The following is a 17,680-nucleotide window of genomic DNA, read 5'->3' on the forward strand; positions in this document are numbered from 1 at the left end:
CATGGTGCCCATTGAAGTTCAGTTTGAGACCTTTTATTGTCAAGAGGCACTAGTATCAGGCTGCATTCCCACATGGATTTTGGCCAACAATCATAAATAACAGAGCACTTGCTCATAAACAATTCCAAAGGGTTGTGTGTCAGGCAGATGGTATTTTGGGGGTGGGGGAATTTAACATGGGAGTGCAGTTATGTGCTATGAACTCAGGCCACACTGAGCTCACCAACAGATTGACGCATCACTAGGGTGGGGAGGGTGTTTGGCTTTGCTCAAAATTTTCAAATGCTTTAAGCATCTCATATTAAATAAGTCAGCCTATTAACACCATCAGCATCCTGCAAAGGAAATGATGGTATGTTTGGGAAAAAGAACTTTGGATCCTAGGGAAGTGCTATATGTGTATCATTAGGAAGAATTCATGCCTTAGTATATTCTGAGGGCACTAGGATGCTACAGCCATCAGGGTAGGTAGGCTGTGGGTACAGTGTTGTTTTCACAGAGGAATGTCAATTTGTACAAGAATTCTGACTTGCCACAGAAATCTGCAAGGACTGATCCTTATCGTTTTGCCCATTTTTGGTAGTACCGGAATCTTGATTAAGTGTTTAGAAAGAATTGATTCCATGCATGGAGTGTCTACATAAAAAATGGCTGGAAGTGACAAAGTTATCACTTGCATGTAGTCAGCTACAAAGCATCTTAATACTACAAAGAACCTGGTAAATTCCTTCTTCATGAGCTTGTGTGGGCTTTAATAGGGGCTGGTGGTGGCTGACCCAGGGTAGACCCTTCTGTGTGTACGGCAGGGAAGCCTAGTTCCAATCAGTTTGTGCTGGGATAGTGCTTTGATCTCCAACACCAGTGCTGCTGAATTTCAGATTTGGATTTATATTTTTTCATCTGGAATACACAGGCAACCCTGGAATACCATAAGCCTTTAGATGTGCCTGGGCTTTGAAGTGTGAGTGATATACAATTCGAAGAGAAGAACTCATCCTACCATTTGCTTTGAGCTGTAGGGAAAACACAGGGCACTGGATCCCTGTCTGTAGGACTCATGCATGCCTGCTAGCAAAGGGGAGACAGTTCCCATCTTTCAGGGTATCTGAGCAATGACTTTATTGATACTGAATGTTAAGTATTAGAACTCAAAATTAGATGTGTGTTAAATATTCAGAATCCCAGTGAAGTATAAATTAAAGTAATATTTTATAACATTTACAAAATATTTTAAAGTACTAACAGAAATATGAAGGAAATGGCATACTTAGGCTAATGCAGATTGGTCTAGTATAGAAATTTGCTAAGTCATTGGCAGATGGGGGAGTCTTCCTTCTGTCAATAGTTAGCCAACGACTAGGGAACTTTGAGAAAGAAGATGGGATTTATATGTAGACACACCTGGAAACTCATTACAGAGATGAGAAATGAGTTCCATAAGACGAAAAGTATTAAAAGTGACTTAAACTTCTTTCAGACATATTTATTGAGATTAAATGACAGATTATGAATTTATGATTCAATATTTTTAGTATATTCACTGAGTTGTGCAAATATTTCCAGTCTGAATTCAGTTCCTTCCTACCTACCTTTCTCTTTCTCTTTATTGCTCTCTCCCTTTTTCATTCATTTCTTTCAAAAAAAGTTATGTGTTTAATGAGGGAGAGAAAGAGAAAGGGGGGGCACGAGCATTACTCCAGCATGTGTGGTGCTGGGAATGAAACTTGGAACCTTGAGCTTGCTTGTGCTCTGATCTACTACTGAGCAACTTCCCCAGCTGCAAAGTTCAGACCATTTTCATGACCCCAGAGAAGCATTGTTTTTGCACTTTCAGATTTTCTCCATGGCGAAACATTTTATTTATTTATTTTATTATTATTATTTTTTAATTTATTTTTTATTTAAGAAAGGATAAATTAACAAATCCATAGGGTAGGAGGGGTACAACTCCACACAATTCCCACCACCCAATTTCCATATCCCACCCCCTCCCCTGATAGCTTTCCCATTCTCTATCCCTCTGGGAGCATGGACTCAGGGTCCTTGTGGGTTGCAGAAGGTGGAAGGTCTGGCTTCTGTAATTGCTTCCCCGCTGAACATGGACGTTGACTGGTCAGTCCATACTCCCAGTCTGCCTCTCTCTTTCCCTAGTAGGGTGGGTCTCTGGGGAAGTGGAGCTCCAGGACACATTGGTGGGGTCTTCAGTCCAGTGAAGCCTGACCGGCATCCTGATGGCATCTGGAACCTGGTGACTGAAAAGAGAGTTAACATACAAAGCCAAACAAATTGTTGAGCAATCATGGACTCAAAGGTTGGAATAGTGGAGAGGAAGTGTTAGGGGGGTACTCACTGCAAACTCTAGTGTACTTCTGCTTTCAGGTATATATTTTGCACTCGTTTATGGATACGTGTGAACATATGCTCTCTCTCATAGAAACTGGTGTATATCTAGGTTTTGGGTCTTTGTTAGAAAGTGAACCACCTGGGATGTAATTAGAGAATACTATGTAAGGAAAGGTCTCACCCGAGTAATGAAGCTGAAGGGTTGTCATTCCACACGTGAAGTCTCTGGACACAGTTTGAGCTGAAGCATGTTGAGGTGGCAATCGTGTTGATTAGATTGTGATCAACAGATGCAATATTATTTGATATGGATTGGGAGAGGCATACAGGAAAGTGGGCCCTATCCAAAGGTTCCAGGACTGGGGGAAGTAGAGGCTCTATAGTGGAGATGTGAGATTCCTGCTGTCTTAGGGTTCAAAAAGACAATGGATAGTTAATGTTATCTTCACATTACTTGGTAATTGGGTTAACTTTGAAAAGTCCTTTTGTTAGGGTTTGCTGTACAGTACCCAGTATCTTGTATATAGCTGTGCTATTGGTTGCTTCTGATCTACTTGGTCTAGGCTTTTGAGAGAGTCCGCACATCAAATTCACATCCTGTATATTAAAAAGACTCAGTCTGTGTTTTAAAAACTTCAAGACATACAATTAATTTTCCCCCTCTCATATTAATTATCTAGTGATTTATATGACTACACTTTACTAGGAGTGTACATAAATACCATTCCCACCACCAAAAGACAGTGACCCCATCCCTCCCACCCACTTCCACCCCCACTGTCTCAGGAAGTTGCATGTCTACCCCTCACCACAGGGTTTTTACTTTGGTGCCCTATTATTTTATTATTTTATCAAAGCATTGCTCATCTCTGGCTTATGGTGATGCAAGGGGATTGAACCTGGGACTTCAGAGCCTCAGGCATGAGAGTCTCTTTGCATAACCATTATGCTATCTACTCCCACTCAGGAGTAGAAAAACAAGATATAAAGATAGAGACCTTTAGAGCCAGGAGATAGCACACCCAATAGGGTGCACATTACCATGAATGAGCACCTCAGCTCAAATCCCCAGCACAGAATGAGAACAACAGAGGGAGATTCAAAAACGCTGGAGAATTCTCCTCATTATTTCTTTGCTTCTCTCCCTCTTTATCTCTTTCTATTTGAAATCAAAAGTCTACCGGGAGCAGTGGACTGTTGCAGGCATGAGGCCTCAGTGGAGGAAAAAACAAAGGATAGAAATCTTTGGTGTCTGCTGCTATGGGAAAGTTTTCCATTGCTCATGAAAAAAACCACAATTACACCATTGTGTCTTTAGTTTTTAAACTTTATTAGTGACAGGGTAAATAGGTACATGGAAATCTTTGCACATATCTACACACACACACACATTTAAATAAAACAAGGAAAAGAGTGTTGTTCAAAGAGAGGCTTTTCAGTGGTGAATAGTACATGTTATTTGCATACTGTATAAAAAGTTACAACACTCAATTGGTCCACCTTTTCCTTGTCTGAAAAAAAAAAAACAGTTCCAAGAATTGTAGAAGGGATAGTTAAACTATAAGGAGACTCTCAGAGGAGTCTGTGGCACCGTTTTGTCTGCAGAAACAAACAGCAGTGTTATGACCAGAAGCAGATAGTTAGTGCATTGGTAATCCTTTATGACAGATAGCTGGGGGTTCAGTTGTCCCCAGAGGGCCCCTTTCCTTAATTGGAGTCCACGTCTGAGTGTTGGAGAAGGCACTGCCTGTATGTTGACCTCTGAGGAAGAAACCTGTGGCATGAGGCTCTCTAAAAGGGAACCTTTTTGACCAGAACTGTGAGGAAGGCATGGCTGACTTTGGAAACCCTCAGACCTGTTCTGTCCTGAGTCCCAGTCTTGCTCCTGCCCCTTCCTGTCACATTTAGGTGCCTGGAGACCTCTGTTCACAGAGTCTCCTTGATCTAGACTGATAAAAAGTTCTGTCAGAAATGATTGCTAAAAAGGCAGTGGTTGCTTGCTTCCATGCTTTGGTTATTGTGAGTAGTGCAGCTATGAACATAGGGATGCGTAAATCCTTTCAAACAAGTGTTTCCATGTCCTTTGGATATATGCCTAGGAGTGGTATTTCTGGATCATAAGGTATTTCCAATTTTATTTGTCCAAGAACTCTGTATAAGTTTTCCACGGAGACTGTACCTATTTTCATCTTATAATATTGCAAAACTGGCAAATCACTGATAAAAAATAATTTAAGAAGTGACAATTGTGTTTACCTAGAGATTCTGTATAACACAGAATCCTGAGGGCTGCATCTCTGTTGGTCAAAAGTCAACAAGTGTTAGGGCTTTACTTGGGGGCAGAGACCTGTCTTGGGGAATCCTTACAATCATATCCCACAGATGACCAGCTCCCAACAAAACCAAATCTCCTAGACACTCTCTAACACCAAAGAACATCCCCTACCCCCTGACAGGCTGGTGTCAGACCCTCCAGCTCCTAAAGGGATGAGTGATCTACACCCAGTGAGACAGACTTGAAACAACTACCTCAAAAGGATTTTATTTCCAGCAGGAGGAACACGAACTGCATCTGTGTGTCCTCCCATGTGCCTTTCATTTGGTTTCCAATGAGGCTCTGAAACCACAGCCAATGGCTCTTCTCTAGGTTCAGGCATGACAGAAAATTTAGTGTCTGGGTGGGAGTTGGCCTCATCTTTCAAATCAAGTGTTGTTGCAGTGGGGATACAGATTTTCCAACTGCTTTGTAAACAGAAGGATTTGGGTCCTCTTGTTCTATTGTACTTAATATTCAGGATGTTAATTTAAACAATAAAAAATGCCAGTGTAAACATGCTCTTTTGATACATAGGTCTATAAAATATTGCACATAAATATAAAAATTTCTTCAGCATTTCTTCATAAGTAATTTTTTAACATTTCAAACGGATACAAACTGTCTGTACAAAATACAGACTATATGAATTTGGCTGGTCCATCTTACTTCAAAAAGGAGATTATCACACATGATTATGGACTATTTACAGGGGCTTTAGACATCAAGTTTTGTGATGCTTAAATCCAAGATGAAGGGAAGACAGGTTAAAGATTATTTTCCAACATGTACTAGAAAAGACTAGTCGTAAAAATGAGTAGTAAAAATTGAAAGGCAGTTCTAAGTTCCTTAGGAATCTAATTTTCTGGTTCCTCTCACATCTATATCACTTTATATTTCCTCCCTACTTATGCTTTACATGTTTTGTCTGGTTCTATCAGTTTGAAAAAATAGTGCAGAGAACAGGGACTTAATCCTAAGCTAAATATTATGGCTATTAACATAACACTCATATGTTAACTGTTTTGTTAATGAGTGAACCCCAGAAATTTTGCTATCACTTTGAAACACTACACAGGGTAGTGAGCACCTTGAAATTCCTGTAGTGTTAACTAAACTGGGGGGAGGAGGTGCTTTTGTAAGGGGAGATAGCAAAAAGCTAAATTAAGCAGATTGAGTCTGTGGGGAGAGTGAATAAAAGTAACTTCAGGTAGAAGGCGGCAAGGTCTTACATGAAACTGCCTCCTCAAAGTTATCTGCTTTTCCTTAAGTTGTCTAAATCCTAGAAAAACTCTGTCACACTTATCTGCACAAAATGCTTGTCTTAGAAGGATATTTAGTGAGTGATTTCAAAAACCAGCTAGCCAAAATCTTCATTTCCAAACCCCCAAGATGACTGGAAAATCAGCCTGGAGAAACAGAAGATAAATAAAAGCTTCCCTCACTTTCAAGATTATCTTTGTCTTTTCAAAAGTATGTTCACAGTCCCAACAACATGCTTGTCTCCCTGAGTCATGATGCCATCAGAAATGTTTCTTTTCCATAGGGAGGTGTTAAATGTTCCATTGGATACAGTAGTGTTGGAAGGCTCAGTTCTAGTGCACCTTCTAAATCCTAGAGTGACTCAGACATTTTACCATTGTGACATCAGGCAGGTTTTTACCTGGAAAGCAAGTTCAGTTCCCATCTTCAATTCAATGTGTCTGCCAAAGACAGCATAACCAAAGCAAAAGTAGTCTGCTATGATGGCTGAGTTTTTCTATAGTGTTGAGGCTATTTCCTTTTCCAAAAGGGCCGGTGAACTCTATGGCAACTTCTCCCAAGTGTAGTGTGTAGATGAGGTGATATGTTCCAAGGTTCTGATGTGTCCTGGGTCACCGACAGGTTGAGGAAAACCTTTGTTCCTTCTTTTCTTTGAGTTGGGCCAGTGTCTGAGTTGGTTCGCCTTTGGTTCCTCTTCATGCATCTGTGGTTTTCTCGGTGGTCAGTTGTTCCCTGTCAGTCATATCATCTTGAGGGGGTCTGGCCCGGTCAAAGAATCCACACTACAAAAAGAAGAAAAAAAAAATCAGTTCATTTGGTATACTTATGACAGCCTTCATTTAAAAATTTTTTTTCACTTGGTATATTTTCTAAGGAATTTGGAGTTCTGTGAATAGGAATCACCCAGTTCTCCAAATGAGAAGATGAAGAAAGCAGTGTGCCCTTCACCTCAAGAGAGGAATTTATTTCAACTGGCAGAATGTCTGGGTCCTTCTTCCTGCTGTGGTAGTTAGGAACAGGTCTTTGTGTACAAACCACTCATGAATCTGATACATTTTCTAAAATCACAACAGCTAGACCTCAAGGTTCCCTTTCTGCTTTCCTGTACATCCTCTGCAGCATCAGCAGCACTAACTGCTGCCCAGGAGGGGAGATTCTCTCCGAAAGTGTGTTGCTAGCCGCCTTGCAGTGGGTTATGGGAAGGTGGGTAGAGAGGGATTCATGCCTCTCTGCACTTGGGGGAAAATTACAGTTGTCTTCCCCCCCCCTCAATCTTAGGAACATCTTGTTAACTATCCAAAGACCCACTAAAAACTGAGGAAACAGTAGATTCTAGAGTCATCAGTGACGTGAATTTTAACTTAGTATTTAGTATTGGAGAGTCTATTTTTTTCTTTGAGACTGGGAACCTCAATTCTTACTTCTTATTTCTTATGTAGGAAGCCCTGGGGTTAGCTTATTAACTATCAAGTCAGCTTTATTTTGTATGATGAATGCCATGCTCTGTCAAATGGCACACATTTCTCTGCCATTTATGTAAATGTAGTGGCTATAACAATAGAGACACAAAACTTTGTTTCTGTTTCTAAATAACATAAAAGCTTCCTTCTATTATTTCACACTGGGCTGTGTGGGCTCCGGATGGCACCAAACAGCTGATATTCATAAGTAAACCACTATTTAACATACAAAGAAAGATCTTCTCATTTTATTAAGCATACCACATATTGTTTTAAATTAAAAATTCAATGTGATTTTGGAGAACCACAACAATAGCAGTTAATCAAGATGTGACTGGGTTAATTACTTCTATAGTCATGTAATTGTGACATTGTTCTATGTTGCAATCCAAAACTCTGTGAAACTTGGCAGAATGTTGGTTTAGGGCCCAGAAATTAAATTCTGTTGTAGACATTTAGAACAAACTTGAATAAAACACATGAAAGAATCAGCTAAGGCTTACTAATGTGAATGGACTAACTGGAAAGATTAAAAGTATATGAATGATCTATTTAACCTGGTAGTCCAAATTAAAACCAACTGGGATTGATCTTTATTAATTGCACCTGTATAATACTCTCAATGAAAACTTTCAAAAGATTGACCGGACCATATAATCAAAAACTGAAGCTTCTGGTTAATTAAGCAATAAAAAGAAGTCTTCATCATAGCATCATCAACCCATACATATTGGAAAGTAGGTCACAGGTTACAGTTAATAAGATTGACATCTCTATATATTTACTTACAAGAAATCTCAAGATAAAAGCAGCATTAAGTACCCCCAATCTTAAAATGTCAGCTACATAAACATTAAGTTTGCCAAAAGAAAGTAAATAAACTTACCTTCCATAAAGCTAACGTCAAAAGAGCCAGAACCAATAATCCAAGAAGTATTGCTAGTATTATTACCCATAATGGGATTGAAAAGGAAACATTTGGAGTTGCCCAAATAACTGATGTCTTAATCTGAAATAGAAAAATAAAGCAGATGAACTCTAACTTGAAGACAACTTGGTGAAATATAAAACAATTGCCAATATAATATTGGGATTAGTTCTTTTTTTTTTTTTTTTTGCCTCCAGGGTTATTGCTGGGGCTAGGTAACTGCACTATGAATCCACTGCTCCTGGAGCCCATTTTTCCCATTTTGTTGCCCTTGTTGTTATCCTTGTTGTTGTCATTATTATTATTGTTGTTGTCATTGCTGTTGTCATTGTTGGATAGGACACAGAGAAATTGAAAGAGGTAGGGAAGACAGAGGGGGAGAGAAAGATAGATATCTGCAGGCGTGCTTCACCGCTTGTGCAGTGACCCCCCTGCAGGTGAGGAGCTGGGGGCTTGAACCGGGATCCTTACCCTGGGCCTTGGGCTTCGGGCCATGTGGGCTTAACCTGCTGCACAACAGCCTGGCCTCTTAGTTCTGTTTTTAAAAAGGTTCTTTAATTTTATTATTATTATTATTGGGAGTCCTACGGGAAGCTGAAAGTGCTTCAGAATTTGAACATGAAATCTTAAGCACTGGCATATCCTCAGGCCCCCTAAATTGGATAGAAGTCTAATTATGGAAACCTGAAGGGTATTTGGCTGGAAATAGACTCAGGGTGGACCAGGAAGCAACAAGGTCAGATGTCATGGCTGGATCCTTATGACTATAATGACTGAAAACAGAGCCCACAGAAGTCCAGGTGTATCTTCACATCCCTCTGTGTGAATGCAGCTAACTACATAGAAGGGCAAAGTAAACTTCCAGGGACTGTTGAAAGTGTTAGGTCAGAGATCACATGATCCAATCGCTCCATTTTACAGATGAGAGAACCATGACATTTAGACAACTATTCAGTCTCACCACAGCTTTGTTCCCTAGAAGGAATACCTCATCATGGAAAGACAGCCCAGAGAGTGAAGGCTTTCCTTCTTGCACCTGATGGGACTAACTAGGGAACACTGACTTGATGTCTTAGAGCTCCCTTCAGTCCAGTTTTCATGTCCTGTTGGAACTCTTTTCATTCTCCACTGTTGCAAGGGAATCTGCACAAGAGCCTGAACAGTACTGCATGCTCAGTGTCCAGGAATTATCCCTGCCTTCCCATGTGGACAGAAAAAGCTCTCCTATTATCCATGTGCTGGAGGCCTGGCCATTGGGAGACTCAGTCAGCAGAGAAACTCCGCTCACACAAAACCAAGAAGCAAGCAGCCCAGAAGGTGGTGCAGTAGAGAAAGCACTGGACCCTCAGGCATGAAGTCCTAAGTTTGATCCCAGGCATCACATCTACTGAAGTGATGCTTTGGTTCTTTCTCATAAATGGATAAAAATACATACATACATACATACATACATACATACATACATACATACATACATACATCATTTAACAAAACATGGAGTTGGGAGTCAGGCAGTAGCTTAACAGGTTAAGTGCACCATGGCGCGATGCTCAAGGACCAGTGTAAGAATCCCGGTTCGAGCCCCCAGCTCCCCACCTGCAGGAGAGTCACTTCACAAGTGGTGAAGCAGGTCTGCAGGTGTCTTTCTCTCCCCCTCTCTGTCTTCCCCTCTCCTCTTCATTTCTCTGTCCTATCCAACAATGACAACAATAATAACTACAACAAAACAACAAGGGTAACAAAAGGGAATAAATAATTTTTTTTTAAATTAAAAAAAAAAACATGGAGTGACCTGTCCAGGTTGCTAATTATTATTTTTTTCTTGGATGGAGCTAGAAGGAATTATATTGAGTGAGATAATCCAGAAAGATAAAGACAAGTATGAGATGATTCATTTCATAAACAGAAATTAAGAAGTACAGAAAGGGAAATGCAAGGCAGAATTTGACTGAATTTGGGCAAGGATAGATTTTCAGCTTGACTATAGAGGGGTGGAGGTAGGGGCACAGACCTTTGGTGGTGGGAATAGTGTTAATATATACTTCTGTTAGCTTAGAGGTATATAAATCCTGTTTAATCAATATGAGAGGGTAAAAATAGATTAAATGTCTCAAGCTTTTTAATGCACAGACTTCAGTTCTGAGTATATATTCCTTCCTTCAATCTAAACACTGAAGGTTTCAAATTAGTAAGCTGATTGAATTTTAACTTTGGGCTTAAATTGTTAATTCATTTCTAATAATTTTTTATTATTAAATAACCCGTAATCTGTAATCTTAGACCAAAGAGACAAGAAGTAACCGGTCTTGTGTATATATATATATGTGTGTGTGTGTGTGTGTGTATTTTATGAAAGAAAAGAGAATTAAAGATATTTTTAGATCAACAATCTTGTTCACTAAGGCAGGCCTTTTTGGTTTTTATAGGGAAGTAATTATTCCCTCCATTAAAATTGCCAAAGTGCTTCTTCTTTAAACCATGTTGACTTAAGGGAGCAAAAGTTCAGTCATGACCCTGCTATACAGAAACTCGAAGGCACCATTCAGGAGAGGACAAACTCATGATGAAGGCTGGTGACTCTGGAGCTTCCTCTGGCTGGGAAAATATGGGTGTTTTCACAACTTGAGTCCTTACTGAGTACTTACTGAGTCCACTCCAAGCTCAGGTCTTCACTCCTGCTGTCATGATTAAATTCAAACATCCTCAAATGCTCTTTTCAGCATGTCAAGGCCTTACTGCACCTTCCACCTTAGTCCACACATTCCCTGAACAGCAGACATATGGATGCTTAACTCACCTGGTTCTCCAAACGTCATTTACATCCAGACTAAATGATGACATTGTGGGAATGTAAACAGGGACAATCACTTTGGAAAATGGAATGGAGGCTCCTCAAGAAGCTAAAGGACACAGCTACCATATGATCCATTGGATCATGAATATATTGGAGAGATTTACTGCGAGGACTCCAAGCAGTCGGTCACATGCCACCTGGATTCTGTGGCCCAAGTAGTGTATTCTAAAAATATCCTTTGTCTGCATTTGACTAGTCAAATGGCATTTGATGCCAGAAACTGGAGCTCTTCTTGATCATATCTTTTTAAAAATATTTTTATTTATTTTTAAATATTTTATTAATTTACTTTGGATATAGACAGAGAAATTGAGAGGGAATGGGAGATAGAGAGGAAGATAGATAGGCAGGCAGATAGACAGACAGATAGATAGAGACCTACAGCACTGCTTGTCCTCTTGTGAAGCTTCCCCCCTGCAGTTAAGGACCAGGGGCTTGAACCTGATTCCTTGTGCATTGTAATGTGTGCTCTCTACCAGGTGCACCACTACCTTGCCCCCTAGTTACTTATTTTTTAATGAAATAAGGATAAAGAGAGACAGAGACCAGAGCCGTGCTCAGCTCTGATTTATGATGGTGCTGGTGATTAAACCTGGGACCTCAGACATGAAAGTCTTTCCCATAACCTTTATGCTGTCCCCTCAGCCCTGGATCATATCTCTTAATCTTTTTTTCCCTTAATCTGATAACACATATGAAATCATTGGTGATTTTGACATCTTCAGGTGCTTAGCAAAAGGGATGTAACTATTTAAAATGACCCTAATATTTCTGGCAGCAGATATATGCAGCTTGGTAATGAGAATTTCAGAATTTTGAAAGGAACTTCAAGGAATAAATGTAGCATGTACTCACAGGCAAGTTACAGTGCCGTGGGATAAAGAACTAGGTATAAATTTTAAGGTTTATTATAAATGTTTCATCCTTTATCAACTCTAAATTCACAGAAGAAACAACATAATTTCAGTCTATATTTTATACATGTATTAGAGACTGTTAAAAATTTGATACTAGGGAATTTAAAGATGGGCAATAATGCCTTTTAATCTTCCACCTCCTGATTTATCTATTACAGTTCATATCTTTTTTTTATATTTTATTTTTGAGATCAATTCCGAGACACAGACACGCAGAGAGAAACACCAGAGCACTGCTCAGCTCTGGTTTATGGTGGTGCGGGGGATTGAACCTGGGATTTAGGAGCCTCAGGCATGAGAGTCTGTTTGCATAACCATTATGCTATCTCCCTCACCTATAGTTCCTATCTTAAGTCACCTACTCAGCTATACATTGAACACAGGAAACAGTTGAAACTTTGTGAGTAAAAATAGAAACTAAAGAAGTTGAAATGAGGGCCATCAACTGATCAGATGGTTAGTTTAATTTAGAAATGGAGTGGAATAAGAAAATACCCCTTCTGGGTACTTTTTCTTCACTCTTTGGATTTTGTAGGTTTTGTAGTGCAATCTATAAAAACATTCCATTGGGAGGAACAACCAGGGGAGGTTACTTTCAAAACACTAATAGTAATATTTGAAGGAAGTCTCCTCTGCAGCAGTGATGCAAAAGTACAAATAAAACACTAAATTGGACTGGGTATGTTTATTAGGATTCTTAAAGCAGAAGTCAGCTTAATAGGTATAGTTATAAAACTGACTGGCCTTTTGCTTGCACTTAACTTTCAAAAATTCTGAAAGTAGGGTCTTAAAAAGTTTGAGAGTAGATGATCCCCGACAGTCCTTTTGAGTTCACCGATTCTGAAATTCTCATCTTCAAAGTTTGCCATCTCCTTCCAGTAATGTTACATTCCTACAAAAAATGCCATCCTGGTAGTGTTTCCCTGAGTGCTTTCTATGTTGGGATTATACATGTCCTGTACATTTCCTCTGTCTACATCATCAGATGTAAATCAACTAAGAGGAAGGGACATAGAGAGATTTATTTATTTATTTATTTATTTATTCCTCCAGGGTTATTGCTGGGCTCAGTGCCTGCACCATGAATCCACCACTCCTGGAGGCCATTTTTTCCCCCTTTTTGTTGCCCTTGTTGTTGTAGCCTCGTTGTGGTTATCATTATTGCCATTGTTGATGTTTTTCATTGTTGGGTAGGACAGAGAGAAATGGAGAGAGGAGGGGAAGACAGAGAGGGGGAGAGAAAGATAGACACCTGCAGACCTGCTTCACCGACTGTGAAGCGACTCACTCCCCTGCAGGTGGGGAGTTGGGGGCTCGAACCGGGATCCTTACACTGGTCCCTGTGCTTTGCGCCACATGCGCTTAACCCACTGTGCCACTGCCCGACCCCCCATAGAGAAATTTAGAAGCAGGCAAACTTTCCAGGTTCAATTCCTAGCACTACCAAAAGCCAAAGCTTAGCAGTATTCTGGTAAAAAGAAAAAGGAGGCAAACTGATGTGTCTGCCCTTCTGCATCTGCATTCTGCTTTCTCTTCCCACTGCTGCTAGGCCGTTTCTGGAGACACTAAGACCGCCCAGTCCTCTCCAGAGATCTCCCTTCATCCGAGGTATTCTCCTAAATTTATTAGGCATTATGCTGTGAGCAAACAAGTCACTTCACTAAGGGCAATGGAAATACAGACCTACAGTGTTGCAAGACATTTCTTCAGGTTTCCAGAGCAGAACAACTAGATGGATGTTGATAGGAAAAGGTGGATAAATATGAGCTTGATGAAAGAGACAGATGTCTTGGAAAGTGAAGTCTTTTCAAGAACACACTGATCAGGGAGTTATGGAAACTTGTCGGCTATTGTGATTAATGCAGCTATGACATTGGGGTGCATATGTTCCTTTGAATAAGTGTTTGTATGTCCTTTGGATAAATGCCTAAGATCGTATTGCTGGGTTATAAGGACACAGTGCTACACAAGGACATGGTTTCAAGGCCCTGCTACTCACCTGCAGAGGGAATGCTTCAAGAGCAGCGAAGCAGGTCTGTGTCTGTCTTTCTCTCTCCCTCTCTATCTCCCCCTCCTCCCTTATTTTATCTCTGTTCTTTCAAATAAAATATAAAAAAAATAAAGAAAAAAATGGCCACCAAGAGTAGTGGATTCATAGTTCAGGCACTAAGCCCCAGCAATAACCCTGGTGCCAATGAAAATGAGTAAATGAATAAAAAATAAAGAGTATGTATATTCAGCTCACTCCCACTATACATTAAGGAAAAGAGAGAAGAGGGGCCAGGTGGTGGTGCACCTGGTTAAGCACACGTTACGTGCAAGGGCGAGAATTCAAGCCCTTGGCCCCACCTGCAGGGGGATAGCTTCACAAATGGTAAAGCAGGGATGCAGGCATCTCTCTCCCTCTCTATACCCCACTGCCTCTCAATTTCTGACTGTCTCTATCAAGTAAATAAAAATAATCAACAAAAAATTTAAGAAAGAGAGAAGATGGTATTAGGGAAGAAAATATTTTAGGCATATTTAAGACCAAGTGTTTTAATTGAAGAACATTAAGGCATATTTAAAACCAGGGGTTTTAATTGAAGAACATGGCATATGATGACATGGTATGCTTCATAAATATAATTTCTATAAATCAGTGTATTAAGAAGAAAGGGTATGGGTAAAGAGGCAGCTGAGAGGCTGAGCGCAAGACTAGCAATTCTGAGAACTCAGGCTCCATCCTTAGCACCATGTGCGCCAGTGGTGCTTTGGTCTCTCTCACTCATAAATAGAAAACACCCCCCCCCCTTTTTTGTAAATAAAGGGATAATAAATACTGAGCAGTTGAAGCACTTAACATTTAGGAAGAAAATTTCAAATACATGCCATCTAATAAACAGACCATTTTAATTCATTTTCAAGTATCAAGAACCGATCACTATGTAAAGAAATAGCATAAGATTTTAACAATCCACTTACTGTAATTATCTGCAATTTTAGGAAGCAAGGCCATAAATTGTAAGTGGTTTACGTGCTCTTAAAGGATGCTAAGTAGGGAACATTTTATCTTACCTTCATCATGTTAGAAATCTGGTTCTTTATCATGACTGAAAGGCCATAAATAAATCTTTAATATGCCTACAGTTTATCATTGATGTTTATGATATGTTTTTTGTATATCTTGACAAAATACCAAGGTAGAAGGGAAAGGCTACTTTGTGTTTGCAATTGTAATTAATGTTGACATCTGTATTTATGTATCACAGAATCTTGTATAAACATACTTCAGTGGAGTCACAGGAATTTTTAAAAATAAATGTACCAAGACACTCTACCTACAGTGCCATTTGGAACAAAATAATAACAGAAAGTAGCCTAGCTGAACACATTTCTTTAACAACATTTAAATAGTCGCTCTAAGGCAAGCAGCCCTTATCATAAGTTTGATCTCCAATTGCTTAGTAGAGGAATTCTATCTGAGGTCTGAAAGTTTTGCTAACAATTCTGAAAATCAAATGGACTTAGAGTTGAGGTAGAAAATATAAGAACTACCTTTGGAATTATATTTTATGATAATATTCTCCCCTTCATGGAAATTATGGAATAGGGTTTTAGTTACAGGCACAGAATACCAGACATCACTGATAAACAAACATGTGTTGAAACAACTGAATCCTTTTTTTTTTTTCCCCCTGCTGCATTGTTATGATTCAGTGCCACAAACTCTTTCTCATCACTGGACATGGTGGTGGTCTATGATACGAGAAGTTCTTTAGTTACAAATATTATGCAAGTAACAAAAGGAGAATTGCTATTTTCTTTTTTTTTAATTTTTAAAATTTTATTTCTTTTTTTATTATTTTATTTATTCCCTTTTGTTTCCCTTGTTGTTTTATTATTGTAGTTATCGTTGTTGTTATTGATGTCATCATTGTTGGATAGGACAGAGAGAAATGGAGAGAGGAGGGGATGATAGAGGGGGGAGAGAAAGATAGACACCTGCAGACCTGCTTCACCACCTGTGAAGTGACTCCCCTGCAGGCGAACCGGGATCTCGAACCGGGAACCTTATGTCGGTCCTTGTGCTTTGCACCACGTGCGCTTAACCCGCTGCGCTACCGCCCGGCTCCCAGAATTGCTATTTTCTTTAGCAAGTCAAGCTTTTCTAGGTCTCAAGAAGTGGTTGAAGGAATGAAGATCATGTTAAAAAGAGATTCTGAACTAGAAAAAAGAATGTATGTAATCTCACAAGGGTCTAGGAGAAGAAACTAATCTTATTGGGCCTCATTACTAAACCAGGTATGGTGAGGCTTTTACAGTTGCTGAGTATGGATGGCCTGGACCATTGATGGTGTCCCAACTACCCATTCTAATCGATTTTACTACTTTAGAACAATCTCCTTCTGCCAGGTTAAGAATGCCAAGACCTTTGAGAAGCACTCACTCTAAAGTAAAAGATTTGCAACTCCAAACAGTCCCTTCAAGTCAAACCACAGAGAAACATTTCTACAGTGTTGTCTACAGTGAAGTTCCTTCTGGCAAGATTTTCTCTAATTAGTCAAGGGTTATTGGGAAATCAGAAAACACTTCCATTTCCACTTTATTGGAAAAACACTTCCAATGTTTTTCCAATAATCTTTACTAGTTGGTGTGGTAAATCACCTGCATCAGATAACAAGACTTTGAAAAATGTAGTAACAAGGGTCGTGGGGGTAAGGGACTCATGTAGCTGATGGTTTTGTGCATCTTTTGAGATGAGTTAAGAACAGCAGTTACCTGTAGCTGGTACAGAAAGATTCAATGCTGTTGATGGAACTGACGGGAACATGTGTTTTTGTTACAGAACATGTGCTCAGAGAGTACCAAAGGGTCCGGTTTTATCTTCCTTGGAGCTTACAAGCCTTTGAAGCTCTCTGGGTGGACACTCCATATTTAAAATCCCCAAAGCCTCTGTTTTTTTTTTTTTTTTTTTTTAGGTTGAACATAAATCCAAATTGTAGCAGGCATCTTGTGAGAGGAAGGGAGGCAAGCTAAATGAAGAAAGATGTGGCAGTGCTTGCTTAAAAATGGCACCAAAGTTTACAGGAATAGCTTGGCTGTGAAATTTTGCCTTCCTCACTTAGCCAGAGGTGAGACCTGAAGGTTTCTAAACCTTATTGGGACTTGAAACCTTGTTCCAGGTACAATATTAGGGCTTTGTAGAAATTCCTTTGTTTTCTTTATTTATACTTGATTTTGGTTAGAGCGTGGCCCAGTTCTTTTGGTCCTGCCAGGGATCAAACCCGAGACCTCTTGAATGCAAGTTCTTTGTGTAACCACTGTGATATCTCCCTGCTGCTAAAACATGCTTTTTATTAATCTTTTAAGCAACTTAAACTTTTTTCATTTATTTATTATTGGGTAAAGTCAGAACTTGAGAGGAGAGGGGGAGATAGGGAGAGAGGAAGAGAGACACCTGTAGCCCTGCCCCACCACTTGTCAAGCTTCCCCTGCAGGTAGGGACCAGGGGCTTGAATCTGGGCCCTTATGCACTATAATATGAATGCTTAACCAGGTGCGCTATGTCCCTATCTTTTAAACCTTTTTTTTTTTAACTATCTTTATTTATTTATTGGA

General features: G+C 39.7%; 1 protein-coding gene and 1 long non-coding RNA gene across 3 annotated transcripts in view; one reads left to right on the forward strand and one right to left on the reverse strand.

Moving 5' to 3' along the window:
- Positions 1-17,680, forward strand: part of LOC132538934 (uncharacterized) — a 94,153-nt gene that overhangs the window by 33,083 nt on the left and 43,390 nt on the right. The gene's annotated exons all lie outside the window — the stretch shown is intronic.
- ITGA8 (integrin subunit alpha 8) overlaps positions 3,650-17,680 on the reverse strand; it is a 183,721-nt gene continuing 169,690 nt past the window's right edge. For both annotated transcript variants that reach the window (XM_060192219.1, XM_007526133.3), the window contains exons 29-30: positions 8,267-8,389; positions 3,650-6,702 (exon numbers count right to left, since the gene is read on the reverse strand). In XM_060192219.1, coding sequence (XP_060048202.1) covers positions 6,616-6,702; positions 8,267-8,389 — 210 coding nt within the window. In that variant the 3' untranslated portion in view covers positions 3,650-6,615. The remainder of the gene's footprint in view (positions 6,703-8,266; positions 8,390-17,680) is intronic.

The sequence above is a fragment of the Erinaceus europaeus genome, chromosome 6, assembly GCF_950295315.1.
Source record: "Erinaceus europaeus chromosome 6, mEriEur2.1, whole genome shotgun sequence".
Taxonomy (NCBI): domain Eukaryota; kingdom Metazoa; phylum Chordata; class Mammalia; order Eulipotyphla; family Erinaceidae; genus Erinaceus; species Erinaceus europaeus.